The sequence below is a fragment of the Epargyreus clarus genome, unplaced genomic scaffold (assembly GCF_041222505.1).
Source record: "Epargyreus clarus isolate Ecla_fem2 unplaced genomic scaffold, WU_Ecla_fem_2.2 ptg000036l, whole genome shotgun sequence".
Classification (NCBI taxonomy): domain Eukaryota; kingdom Metazoa; phylum Arthropoda; class Insecta; order Lepidoptera; family Hesperiidae; genus Epargyreus; species Epargyreus clarus.
Window position 1 is genome coordinate 7,073,048 of NW_027332241.1, and position 13,655 is coordinate 7,086,702.

Here is a 13,655-nt window from a genome sequence, read left to right on the forward strand (position 1 = left end):
ATTCAAGTAAAAACATAAATAAATTTTGAGAATAAATTTCATATGAGAATAAATTTTAAATCATTAAAACTTTTCCAGGAAGTTTAGGAATATCAATGTTTACATTAGATTCTTAGCGTGAAACGAAACCTTCCCATCGAAACAAAAATGGCGTAATATGTGATTGAATGTCAGTCAGTTTAGTGAAAATGTAAATTAAATAAAAATGTTTGAGACAATCAAACATGTATTTCTGTGTATTGCCGTCATTCTTTTAAATTCAAAAACATGTGAGTACAACGCAAACGTTTTTTTTATTAAATGTAATTTATATGATAATACGTCGAAATGTTTGGTCCAATTTTTTTGTGTTTTTAGCACTTTTGTTTGAATTTAAGGCCTTGATCTGTTATTTGAGCGCTTCAATGTGCTTGGTCATACGTTTATTTGAAGGCTAGTCCCAAATTATCATCGATTTAAGTTGATTTCAAACATCATAAATGTTTGTTTTTGCCAAATTTTTTAACGGTATATTTTTTCTATATGTTTTTTATCCTTTCACTTTTTGCGATAGGCCTCATCTATAAACTAATAAAAAGTACAGTTACTATAAATTCCACAAATAACTCGTCTATACGACTTAGCTACACAAATTCAATTTTGTCAACAATTTTTTTAAACAGGTTTTATCATCAAATATTAGCTTATGAGCTTAAGTTATATATTTAGAGGACTTATTTCTTGATATTTCTTAAATTTGGTATTTATTAGCAAATACATTATCCTTAATTTTTTATAGAGAACCAGTTCTGTACTTGGGTTCAGTCAAAAATATTATGGTAATATCATCGGTTTCAGACAATTTCGTCCAAAAAAACCTTGCGCAAAAACTTTTAGTTTAGTAACTTTTGTAGTTTTAGTAAATTCTGACTGAAGCTGAAAGTTTGTAACAGATTGTAGTTACAAATGAGCTTGCAGTCCACCTAATGGTAAGTAGTCACAGCAGCCCAGAAACATCTGTAACCAAGGTGTTTTCAAGGTGGTAGAACCCTTTGTGGTTCGACTCTAGCGGCACCACCGCCACATCTATTTCTACCTAATAACAGTAGTGTTAGGCGCTGCTGTGTTCCGTTTTGAAAGGTGTAGTAAGGGAGACAGACTTTTCCGAGGCGTTCCAGCTTAGTCTTCAGGGGTAGCGGCGCATCTGTGGACGACCTCAAGTAGGAATATCTAATCTCATCTGGGGTTCATTACAGATGTCCATGGGCAGCAGTAGCCATTTAGCATCATGCTCGTCTGCTATTCCCATATTTAAAAAAAAAAATCTGTAACCAACTCCATACAGAGCAGGTTCTACCTGAAACCAATCACAGCGTTGCCATTCCTGAGGGCTAAGGTCGCCTCATATGTAAGTCAGTCCACACCCTTCCATGGAAAGCAGAACTGCATCACACTAGAAATAGTATGAATTGTAACTATACTAGATGTGGAATGAGCTTCCTCTGAGGTATTCCCAGAGCGCTATGACATGGAGCTCTTCAAAAAAGGTGCAAAAAGAGCTCTCATACAAAGCCTGCGATGCATTGGCTCCTCTGGTGTTGCAAATGTTCATAGGCGGTGTTGACAATTTCCAATCAGGTAGCACGTCAGCCTCATTGTTAGGTTAAACTATAAAAAAAGTCCCTTATACCACATTTTAGATAACTAGCTGACCCGGCAAACGTTGTGTTGCCATATAAATAAAAAAATGTTCAGGGTGAACAACCCTTATTACTTAGGGGTATGAAAAATAGATAGTAGCCGATTGGCAGATCTACTGAATATGCATATAAAATTTGGTAAAGTCAGTTCGGAGGAGTACGGTAACTAACATCGTGACAAGAGAATTTTATATATAACATAAAGCTATAAAATTCTGTATTCATGATTTATAACATAAAATTTATTACTTCTTACATATAAATGTTAGTGTATAATATAATGCAACCTTAATAAATCATTTATTACCAATAACAGTAATTATTCAGTAATGTGCACATTATCTAAAGAATGGTGTACAATTATGTAGAGTTGTAGTTATTCATTGTTTCGCAATTGTACATTGTTATTGTATAAGCAATGCGAGAATTAAGTGACTAGTTTGTGGTATGACGCCAGTGGCACCACCGTCACACCTATTTCCACTTAATAGCAGTGTTAAGCGCTGCTATGTTCTGGTTTGAAGGGTGTGGTAAGGATACTTTTCTGAGGCGTTCCAGCTTTGTCCTCAGGGGTAATGGATTATCTGTGGGCTACCTGAGGTTGACTACAAATGCAACACTATCCCTGGGGAATATTCATATAAGTTTTCTTGGTACCCTTTAAACCAGAACACAGCAACGGTAAACTAATGTTATAAATCAGAAATAGGGATATTCCTATTAGAGGTTCTTCTGAGCAGTGACCTGCCTGTGAGTCATCAGATAGACTGCATCATCGTTTGATACTTCTACGACAGCATGTGTGTACTCCTGTACACACATGAGAAGTTATACTTCTTTGCTGTATATTATAAAAATTTATATGTCTCTCAAAAAATACTTTGTTGGTAGCTTTTTCTGCATTATAAAAAACATTCACTAGCCAACTTCAAGGTGTAGATTTAACTTGACAGTTTAGTAAAAAAAAAAAAAATTCCCAAACGCACCAAAAGAAGTATAACTTCAAAAACAAACATGTGTATATAAAATTTAATTAATAGTATTACAGCCTGCCTTTATTTTGTTCTTCTGCCTAGTAACAGCAGTGTTTAGCTCTGCTGTGTTCTGGTTTGAGGGGTGTGATAAGGGAGCCATACTTATCTGAGCCGTTTCAGCTCAGTCCTCAGTAGCAACGCTTGTGGACGACCTCAGGTAGGAATGTAATTCTATCTGGGGTTGATTATAGATGTCCATGGGCGGCAGTAGCCACTTACCATCAGGTGGACTGCATGCTCGTCTGCTATTCCTATGTTATAAGAAAAATATATACACATATTGGAATTTCTGTGTCAAAATAAACAGTGGAGGCAGAATAAATTTGCATTTACTTCCTAATTGGAAACAAAAGGCCATTTTCGTCACAGTTATGAGGATAATGGTATCCAAGGCCTTGCACTTATAATGTAAATTAGTTTTTTCTGTATCGTAAATATACATTTTACCTGTAATTACAATTGTTATGTGATGACTTATTTTTTTTGTATGCAGTTTCTTTAATTAACGTAAAATATAATTTATAAGGAATTGTAGAGTGAAGTATAAAGTTGAGATGGTATGGAGCTCTCTAACCATAACCGAAACTATCGAGTATCCAAAATTAAAATATATCTGAAACATAACCAAATCCCTACTAATATTATAAATGCGAAAGTAACTTTGTCTGTTTGTCTGTCTCTTCTTCAACCTAAACCACTGAACCGATTTGAATGGAATGTTGTACAAAGATAGTCTGAGACCCGAGAAAGGACATAGGATAGTTTTTATCCCGGAAATCCCACGGGAAAACGGATTATTTTTTTATAACACGGGCGAAGCCGCGGGCACCACTAGTCTAATATAAAAATTTCGAATGATTTCGGATAAGAGCAGAGTCTAAATGAGACACTATTATGAAAAGATCTCGAAGCGGTAAGGACGGCCATCTGAAGGATTTTAGTGGGTAAAAATCGGCATGGCACTGGGTACCTTTTGAAGGCCAACTCCTTGCCAAAAGAAAAATAACTTAAGATTCTTTTAATTTGGACGACCCGCGTGGCGGAGCGGTCACCATACCGGACTGACGCTGAGGGTCCCGGGTTCAAACCCTAGTCAGACAGAAATCTGAATGATGAATTTAGGTGTCTGGGTCTGGGTGTTTGTGTATTTGTCTGTGTGTGTCCATAGCATCCACGATAATGGGAATCCTAGTGTGGGGCTGTGAGTGTTGAAAGAGTTTTATTATTTATTTTTTTATTTTATTTCTTGCTGTTTTCTTACTACGTCTGTGCCCCTATGGTGTGCCCATATTGTGTCTGAGAGTGCCCTTGTTCCCTGACGTGTACCAGACTAATTGTTCCCCAGAACAGCTAATTGCTGCAGTCACCTCATAGTGTATTAATTGGTATATTATTTCCATTGCCCAGGTACAACAGAGGCGATACAACCTTCCCTGGTGCTCTACAGCCCCGGGGACCTGGAGTACACAGACGTGCTCGTCCGGAGGGTGGGGGACAACCTGACGCTGGTCTGCGAGCTCCGGGGGGACAGCACCCCCAGGGTCTACGTGTGGAACTACGTCAGTGATAATGGCACGTCTGTTGGAAGGTAAGTAGAAGGGAAGAAAGGTGGTGGAACTTTGGTTCAAATGGAGGTCCGTGCCAAACTTCAAGTCCGCTCTGAAGTTAATACGCGTAGGTGTCACAGTCAGAGAGCCAATGTGGTTGAACACAACTACAAGCATATACTCCGTAGCAACGTAAGGGTACAATAACGCAGCCATGTACTCGTCGGCGAGAGCGAGCAGCGGAGGGTGTCGGGGGGTCCCGCGCTGTCTTCGTACCGCTAATATCTCCATTTTGCTATTGCGACGCTACTCGTTTCTATATTCGGAGTGGATGAGCAGTTTGACGCGGACTCTACCAGCGTCAAACTTATTCTAGCGAGAAGCAGTTCTGCATTTCGTTGGGAAGGGTTTGGACTTACTTACATATGAGGTGACCTTAGCCTTCAGGAGTGGAAATGCTGTGATTGGCTTCAGGTAGAACCAGTTCTATATGGAGTTGGTTACAGAAGTCCATAGGCGGCAATGATCACTTACCATCAGATTTTTTTTATAATACAGGAGCAGTAGACGAGTATGCAGTCCACTTGTTAAGTAGCTACTGTTGCCCATGGACATCTGTAATCAACCCCAGATAGGATTAGATTCCTATCTGAGGCCTCCTAAATGTATGTCTCCCTTACCACACCCTTCAAACCAGAACAGCAGCACACGGTACATTGCTGTTAAAACAGAAATAGGTTTGGCGGTGGTGCCGCCAGAGTCGAACTACAGGAGGTTCTACCACCTTATAAACTCTATTTTTTTACAATTTAATAGCTTACAATAACTTTCAACTTTCAGACCATTTGCAGTGGATCCAACCAGTGGTCCGTCACCCAATAGCAAGCTGGAACGCTCGGCGCTCCAGATCAGTGACAGCGGGCACTACATGTGTTCCGCGCCGCCGTTCAGCGTCACCAAATACATATTGGTGCAACCGCCAAGTTAGTCTGCTTTATTTTCACTTTAATTTTAATATGATTTTTGTAATTGAATTTGTAAGTTAGTTCGCAGTTCACATGGTAGTAAATGACTATAACCACCTATCTGTCTGTCGGATATCTGTAATTAACCACAACAGGAATTGGGTATGCAAATTTATAGGCAAGTATTTAATTTTCCCTACGTCACACGTTATTTCATAAAAATTAGCAATAATGGGCTAAGCTATGACTAATCTAATTTAGTAACTGAAATTCTATCAATATCAATGTTCAAAATAAATATGTTACTTTTTGTTTATAAATTTTCCACTACAATGAATTATTTCTTAAAATCTAAGTACCCATTAGTTATATAAAAACATCTTTTGTAATCATGACAATTGGGGTTTAAATTGAATGCATGCAGTGCCGTCCATAGGGAGGCAGGACTGGCAAAATGGGCCTGAGGCTGCGAGTTCAAAAGTGATCAAAAATATCTAAAAATTAAAAGACGTCGTTAGGACCAAACAATCACTAATGTACTTGGGCCCCATGCAATGCATTTGCCACGGATTTTCCATGGTGTAGTTACGCCACTGAATCTATGTCAATAGCAACACGCAAGAACCAGCGTCAGTTTTAGCGTACACCCTCAGGCGCGATCGTAGCATAAGATTTGGGGGGCCGGTCACTGGGAAAATTGGTTTAATTACGCCCCTTTTTTCTAACTTTAGTATTTATTGTACAGTCCCCGGTAATGACCCCTGTGACCCCCCTTGGAACCGCGCCCGTACCCCCTGAGGGTCCAACATATGACGTCATCACCCCTTTCATCCCCTTCGCCTCCAGGTCCCACAGCGTGTGCTCGTGGCGCCTTCTGGTGCGGTGTGCGGTGCGTCCTCGCTGGGTACGTGTGTGACGGCCGCCGGGACTGTCTCCGCGCCGAGGACGAGGCGCCCTCGCTGTGTGCGGCCAACCCGTGCTCGCGTGAGTTGTAGAGATGGAGAGAAGCATGCGTGTACTTGTGTACACATGTGAGAAGTTACGCTTCTTTGAGGTGTTTAATAGTAAATGTGTAGTTATCGATGTATACCGATATTGATTTTAGCGTTTTATTTCGTTTTTATACCATAGATTAGTAAAGATCCTTTACTCCTAACAAGGAAATGTAACCAGTTTTGACAATTGAAATTGTCACTGTTATCTATTTTCGTGTTTGAAAAATATTAAAAAAATGTACTTTTTAAATCATTTACGAATAAAACGATATTTCTCCGCACTTTTTTTTCGATTTCGTGTTTTTGCACCACTTAACAGCGCATGTCGCCATTGTTCCGCGTAATTTACACCATGACAGCCCTTAAACGGCTGACAGAACTGTCAGCCGTTTAAGCCATTTAATGGCTTCCTTCAATTACAAGGCGGTGAGATATCTGTACTTATTTTAGGTTTGAACTATTTTTTTTTGTATGTATGTGTGTAGGTAGCGGTAAGTTGAACTGTTCGTCGGGGCGTTGCATCTCGGAGGCGGCGTGCTGCCAGCCCGGCGACGCGCTGTGCCGGCAGCACGCCTGCTGCGCGGAGTACAAGAAGTACGCGCGGGTTGAGGGTGAGTTGACAAACTGTCAGTAAATGTTTGAAAAGAAAATGTTTTCTTTTGGGATATGGAGCTTAATGATCGTGCAGTCCACCTGATGGAAAGTAAGAAAAAAAAGATACTTTTTTCTTTGTGATATGGAGCTAAATGAGCGTGCAGTCCAACTTTTTTTTTATATAGGAGTAGCAGACGAGCATGCAGTCTACCTGGGTGGCTATTGTCGCCCATGGATATCTGTAATCAACCCCAGATAGGATTAGATATTCCTACCTGAGGTCGGCCACAGATGCGCCGCTATCCCTGGTTTGAAGGATATGGTAGGGGAGACATACTTATCCGAAGCGTTCCAGTTTAGTCCTCAGGGGTAACGGCGCACCTGCAGCCGACCTCAATCTTATCTGGGTTTGATTTTAGATGTCAATGGGCGGCATTATATACTTACAATCAGATGGACTGCGTTCTACCACTAGTAACAGCATTTGGCGAAATTATCGATATACCGATAATTGCAAAATGATAATTAACCTTTTTTTCGTCGACTAATTTGAAACATTTTTTGTTTCTTTTTTCTTTCGCTGGATCTGCGTATTATTTTATATTCTTATATGATAAAAAACAAACAATACCCACTTTACATTTTTTTCGATATCACAATACTTATAGTATTGACAATGATTATAATATGAATACTTTGAATTAAACATATCGTTTTAACCCTACCATCTGTGTGTCGTCTCTTCCAGTAGGCGGCTACGTGGAACCAGACTTGCCACCGTTGTTCGAGGATCGTCACGCGCCGGACGACTACGGGTTCATCCAGAGCACCATTTATACTGTTACTGGTGAGTAAATATGGCTAGAAATTAATTACAATGTGCTTAAACCGTGTAGGAAAGGTGAGTACACCTGGGAGTGGAAAGAAGCATGTGTGTACTTATGTAACAACGTGAGAAGTTATATTTCAGCAGTGTAATTAATGAAAAATAAGAGTGCGTGTATCACTATCGTATTATCATATTTAAAGTATTTAATTAATGTAAGTACTTATCTATTACGTACGATATAAATCTCTTATAGGCAGTGGAGGTTTAGTAATAAGGTCCCGTTTTTACCCTTTGTGTATACAGGGTGAATTTTTAAAACTCAGAGCCAAATTCAGGACCAAAGCCTTGCTTGATTTTGATGCTTGCAAGCTTGGTTGATTTTGATAAAAACTAAAAATTCATCATTTATGTTTCTTTTGTCTATTTACCTAGCTGCCATTTTTAGCTAATCTTTATAGATTGGGATTTGACCCTGTAGGCCCATTTAAAAAATTCACCCTGTACTGATGTGCTTCTTGTTTGTTGCAGCGTGCGCGCTGATCTTCATGATAGCGGTGGTGCTGCTGGTGTCGGCGCTGTGCAAGATGCACATGAAGCGCGCCGCGCTGCGCGACTACGCGACCGCGCGCCGCGCCACCGCGCACCACTACTCCGTGAGTATAGTCTGATTCATAATTAGGTGTCCAAAATGTAAACAAAGGTGTTGACCTATCAGGAAAATACGTTAGAAATAGTAGTTTTTATTTTTGTCGATATTTAAGTAATACAATAATAATAAAATAATAATCTAAATAAATTAAGATTAATTCATATTTTCTAATATTTATATCACCTCAATTTCGTTCCATACAGTAATAATAATAAAAAATAAAGTTTATGGTAGAAAATTAAAATGTGATAATGGTAACACAATCGGAACCCAAGACATTTCTTGTGCCGTCATTTTTAAGTTTCGTAGCTGATGTTATTCATTTTCGTGATTTTAATCGAACTCAAATGTATTATCGTTTTCATAGCACGTTCGTTAAATTGTGAATAATTGTAAAATTTTCGTTTTTTGTTGAGTTTGCTAAAGTTTTTGTTTCTTGTTAATTTTGATAGTGACATTTGTTTGTTTACATTTTGGACACCTAATTATGAATCAGAGTATAGTCCTCTTTGAATGTAAAAACGAGGCTCGTCGCAATAGCAAATTGTAGATATTAGCGAGACGAGGAGAGCACGGGTCCCCCTCGGCACTCCCACTCGCCCGCGAATTAGCGTTAGTGAGCCCTTGGAACGAGAGGAGTGGGGGGGACAGATACAGGGGGGGGGGGAACAGGGGGGGAGGGACGACATGGTAGCGATGGTGGTAATAGGAAGGAAGAATATAGAAATAGACAAGTTGAAAAACCCAAATCCAGAATGTTGGGTTTTCGATACGCCAGACGAAACCCAGCATTTCCGGGATTCAACAATATGTTATGACTGGTTTTTTTTTGTCCAACGTTTTATTCTCTCTTTGTAAGCTGTGTTCACTTTCTTTGTAATGGACACTATACAGTTACTTATTGATTTTTTTAATGTTGGATCTGTAGTGTTACATTCAATTTGTAAACCAATAAAAAAGTTTTTTTTTTTTATAAAATTCTTAAAAAGGTGATTTTCTTACATTTTACTCATTCGTTGTTTGCAATCCCAGGTCTATCCCCAAATCCCGCGATTATTTATAGGCAATCCAAAATCCCACGATTAAATTTGACCCCAATAAAATTCTCTTTACATTATGCACACAATTAACAGGAAGTTATTTTTTCAAAATAGCAATTGTTCCAGGCGCGCTACCCACCTAGATACGAAGCGACAAGACTGTTGGAGCCCACCGCGGCCCTGTCCAGCCCTGTGAGACAGCCCTTACAGGTGAGCATAGGACCTATCAGTCCATATAACTGTAAGGGTATATTTTTGGTACAATACTTTTTTGGTTATTTTCAGTTAATAAGAGTATTTAATTGCTGGTGAGCAGCAATGTAGCGGGAAACTATATAAAAGAAAGAAGGATATTATATTGTTTAAAGAATAAGTTTTCAAAGAATGGATTGTCAGAGAAAATAACAAATTTCAATGGAACTGTCATTGAATCTTTTATTATATAATAGTATTTCCAGAATAATTATAAACCTGATTAGTACGTAAATTGTCATATACAGTGTTTGTAAAACCAGAATACAGTAAATTAAAAAAAAAATAACGAAAATGTTTCTTGTTTTGGCCTGCTACAAAGATTTTCTACTAAAGATAATGACAATTTCTGCCTACTAGAAATATTTGCCCCTACGAAAGAGTGAAGTCTCACAATTTCTGCGTAAGTGAAATATGTGTCTGCCTAAATTTTTTCTTTATTAAAAGTCGATTTTTGACGTATAAGTGTTTCTCTTACCACACACTTCAAACTAGCACACAGCAGCGCTTAAAACTACTGTTATTACAATATAAGTGTGACAGTGGTGCCACCTACTCTAACAACCACTCTATTATCCACAGACATGCACCCCGGACTCCCCACAAGACTCCACGCCGGGTACGGAGATCCCAGACGTGGGCACCCCGGACTGTCCCAACAGTGGGTTTGGACTGGCCCGGCTCTCGGCTATATTCTCATCGAGGTACCGTCAGGTGAGTTCGTGTATTGAATCTGCCACTAAGAGTCTTCATGAGGGGAAATATCGATTTTGGAATCTATTCCAGTGGATGGATGTCGAGTCACAAAGTGTTTTTTTTTAACTAAGTTAATTCTGAAAGGGAAGTATCGATTTAAATTAAAGTCGAGTCACAATAATATTGGAAATTTTTGATAGATTTCTTAAAAATAGATTTTTGTTTTATTTTATTGTTACTGTGGCTATATTGAAGAATAAAAGTGATCCTTCTATTATGTACCATAAAATCGATTCTTCCATTATTTATCGATCACAGATCGAAATCCCTACCTTGCACAAGGAATCTAATTCTATCTGGGGTTGTACAAATGATACGGCAGTAGCTTACCATCAGGTAGGCTGCATGCATCTGCTACTCCTATATACACAAAAAAAAAAAATTTTAAATATTTCTGTTCCTAGGTACCAACCCAATGCTGCGACGTGGAGATGACAGACGTCCGCCCCACGTCACTAACGAATACACCGACCAGGAGTCGAACCCTGGACAACTACCGCAGCCCTACGTACTGCGACCTCAACTTCTTCACCAATCCAGACATAAGCACCTGTGGTAGGGATTTGAACTATATGGGAACGCCGGTGGAGTTCTTCAGGCGAAGGGCAATGCGGCGAAATACCCTTGATAGGGTCATGGGCCACCTCACCCAGGCGCAACCCTTAACGCTCCAGCTAGGTAGGTTCCAGTTCAGTCTACCTAGATTCGGCCGGAGATCGGAGGAACCCAGACCGGACACTCCGAATGTCGCCGAGATCAACATAGATGATCTAGACTTCGTTAGACTAAACTCTAATGAGACTTATACACTTAATGGTAGGACGATTAGACTATTAGGGGCTAATTTCGAAAACTACCCCGTTCTGTCAGATACCCAGGTAAGACCACCCCCGTACACTGAGGCCATGAGGTACAAAGTATATGGTCCTCCCCCAGAATACCTCAGTCGCGAGGGACTAAATAGGGACATTAGTTCACCCAACGTAGACGAAGAAGCGAGGAATAATGTCGAAATGCCGCCTAATTATGAAGATCTCGCGTCAGGCGTCGACGTCAACGCCAACGCAACGAATGACGTCACTACCAATAACGTCACTGCTAATGGCATTGACGTAATTGACGTAAATGATAATGTGCCGGAAAGCATAAGCTCTGTTATAGACAACTTGCCGGCGATCGATAGTGATTTTAACGCGAACGACACGACTATGAGGTTCGACGTTAACGTCCATGACGTCAATAATGTTAGGATGTAATACTGACGTTATTTAATTTACCGGTTGAAGGATTTGTTTGAATGATATAGAAGGTGTTGAAATGTTTGGCGTTTTAACGCCGTACGTAATGACGCAATAAATCAACAATGAGAATAATTGTTTTCATGGTATAGAAATGCGTTGAAGTTAAGTAAGTTTAACGCCGCACCTAATGACGTATTTATTTGATAATGACGTCATCGAAATAACTGTTAGTAATATAAAAATGAGTTTAAATGTTTGACGTTAGTTTTAACGCCGTTCCTAATGACGCAATACATCAATAATTAGGTCATGAAAATAATTGTTTGAATAATATAAAAATGCGTTGAAGTTGAGTAAATCTAACGGCGCCCCTAATGACGCAATAAATCAATAATGACGTCATTGACGTTAGTTTTAACGCCGTTCCTAATAACGCAATAAATCAATACTACGGATGTTAGAGGTGTACCCGTTTCTCCCTTAAACCTATGACGTCAATACGAAACATTGACTTTCAATACAAAACCTTTCAATACGAAACCTTTACCAATATTATTATTTGTTTGAAAGTTAGAGGAGGTAGGGATATACCCCTTTCTCCCCTAAATGTGTGACGTCATAGTTTCGTCCTAACTTTACCAAGATTATATTTACGTTTCTAAGTTAGCGGAGGTATACCACTTTCTTCCCTACATGAATGACGTCATAGTTTCGACCTCATAGACCTTTCGACGTCATAGTTACGTTACAAAGTATACCCCTTTCTCCTCCAAACTCGTGACGTCATAGTTTCGTCCTTTACCAATACTACTATTATTTACGTTTCAACGTTAAGGAAGGAATGGGTAACCCTTTCTCCCCTATACACGTGACGTCATGGTTTGGTTCTTTACCAATATTTCCATTATTTACCTTTCAAAGTTAGAGGAAGTAGGGGTATATCCCTTTCTACCCTAAAAGTATGACGTCATAATTTCGTCATATTTTTACCATTATTAAAAGATAGGGGAGTTAAGGATATACCCCTTTCTCCCCTAATCTTGTGACGTCACTGTGACGTCCTAATACCAATTTTACTATAGCACTTATTATTACATGCATAGAGTTGATTTCCGTATCAACTTGTTTTTGCCATTCATTCGCTTGCCTTATGTAAATGCATATTTTATTATATTTTTTTATTGTTTAACCGTCGAACATGGACGAAGGAATCGAATCGACTCCTAATAGTGCTAAGTCTTATTCTACAGTGTCTCGTAAGTACGACAAACTTGGGGAGAACATAGTTTAGGGGCTGACCTCTTAGAGAAAAAAAAGACCTTAGTATAAGTGTCACCGTTTATATATATTTTCCAACCCTAATCCTTATACAGGATAAGTGTGTGAAAATGTGATGTGTAAGATCTGAGGATTCCACGCTGATATTGTATGCTGATAAGTGTATATTGAATTTTGATGAGCGTATTGCACGCTGATAGGCGTCGGTTACACGCACATTAAACTGTAATATATTGACGTCGATTGTTCGCAAATTGAAATATATTGCACGCTGATGTGTGTATATTGCGCGCTGGTGAACGTATATTGCACGCTGATGTGTGTATATTGCACGCTGATGTGTGTATATTGCACGCTGATGTGTGTATATTGCACGCTGATGAACGTACATTGCCCGCTAATGAGAGACTATTGCACGCCGATTGGTGTGTATTTTACACAGGTCGAATTATATTGCACGCTGATTAGTGTATATTGCACGCTTGTGAACGTCAATTGCAGTGTATGCTATGGATTATATGCCAATCAACGTAGATTACACGCTGATAGAATAAATTGTATGTTCATTAGTGCAGATTAAAAGTTAATTGGTGTAAATTATACGCTCATATTGCACGCTGATTGGCGTGGTTATAAATTGCACGCTTGTTAAACGCACATTCGATTGATTTTCTTTATAAAACACAACTTAATATAATAAAACCAATAATATTTATGTGCATAAATTCACATAAGATGTATTCGACTGATGTGATAACATAGTTTGTTAGGAGTCGATTCGGTACCTAGCCCTATG

The 13,655-nt window shown here is 39.1% G+C and overlaps 1 protein-coding gene across 1 annotated transcript; it reads left to right on the forward strand.

Moving 5' to 3' along the window:
- Positions 1 to 150: 150 nt before the first annotated feature.
- On the forward strand, positions 151 to 12,074 carry LOC140756845 (uncharacterized). The gene is made up of 10 exons (XM_073092374.1): positions 151 to 269; positions 4,121 to 4,301; positions 5,101 to 5,243; positions 6,072 to 6,209; positions 6,706 to 6,831; positions 7,563 to 7,661; positions 8,172 to 8,296; positions 9,447 to 9,542; positions 10,167 to 10,298; positions 10,745 to 12,074. Exons 1-10 carry the CDS (start codon positions 206 to 208, stop codon positions 11,594 to 11,596), a joined length of 1,956 nt encoding a protein of 651 aa, XP_072948475.1. The 5' UTR covers positions 151 to 205; the 3' UTR covers positions 11,597 to 12,074.
- Positions 12,075 to 13,655: the final 1,581 nt, after the last annotated feature.

Coding starts and splice junctions, on each gene's coding strand:
- LOC140756845 (XM_073092374.1), top strand. CDS start 206: ATGTTTGAGACAATCAAACATGTATTTCTGTGTATTGCCGTCATTCTT. Junction 270..4,120: donor TCTTTTAAATTCAAAAACAT/GTGAGTACAACG, acceptor TCCATTGCCCAG/GTACAACAGAGGCGATACAA. Junction 10,299..10,744: donor TCTCATCGAGGTACCGTCAG/GTGAGTTCGTGT, acceptor TTCTGTTCCTAG/GTACCAACCCAATGCTGCGA.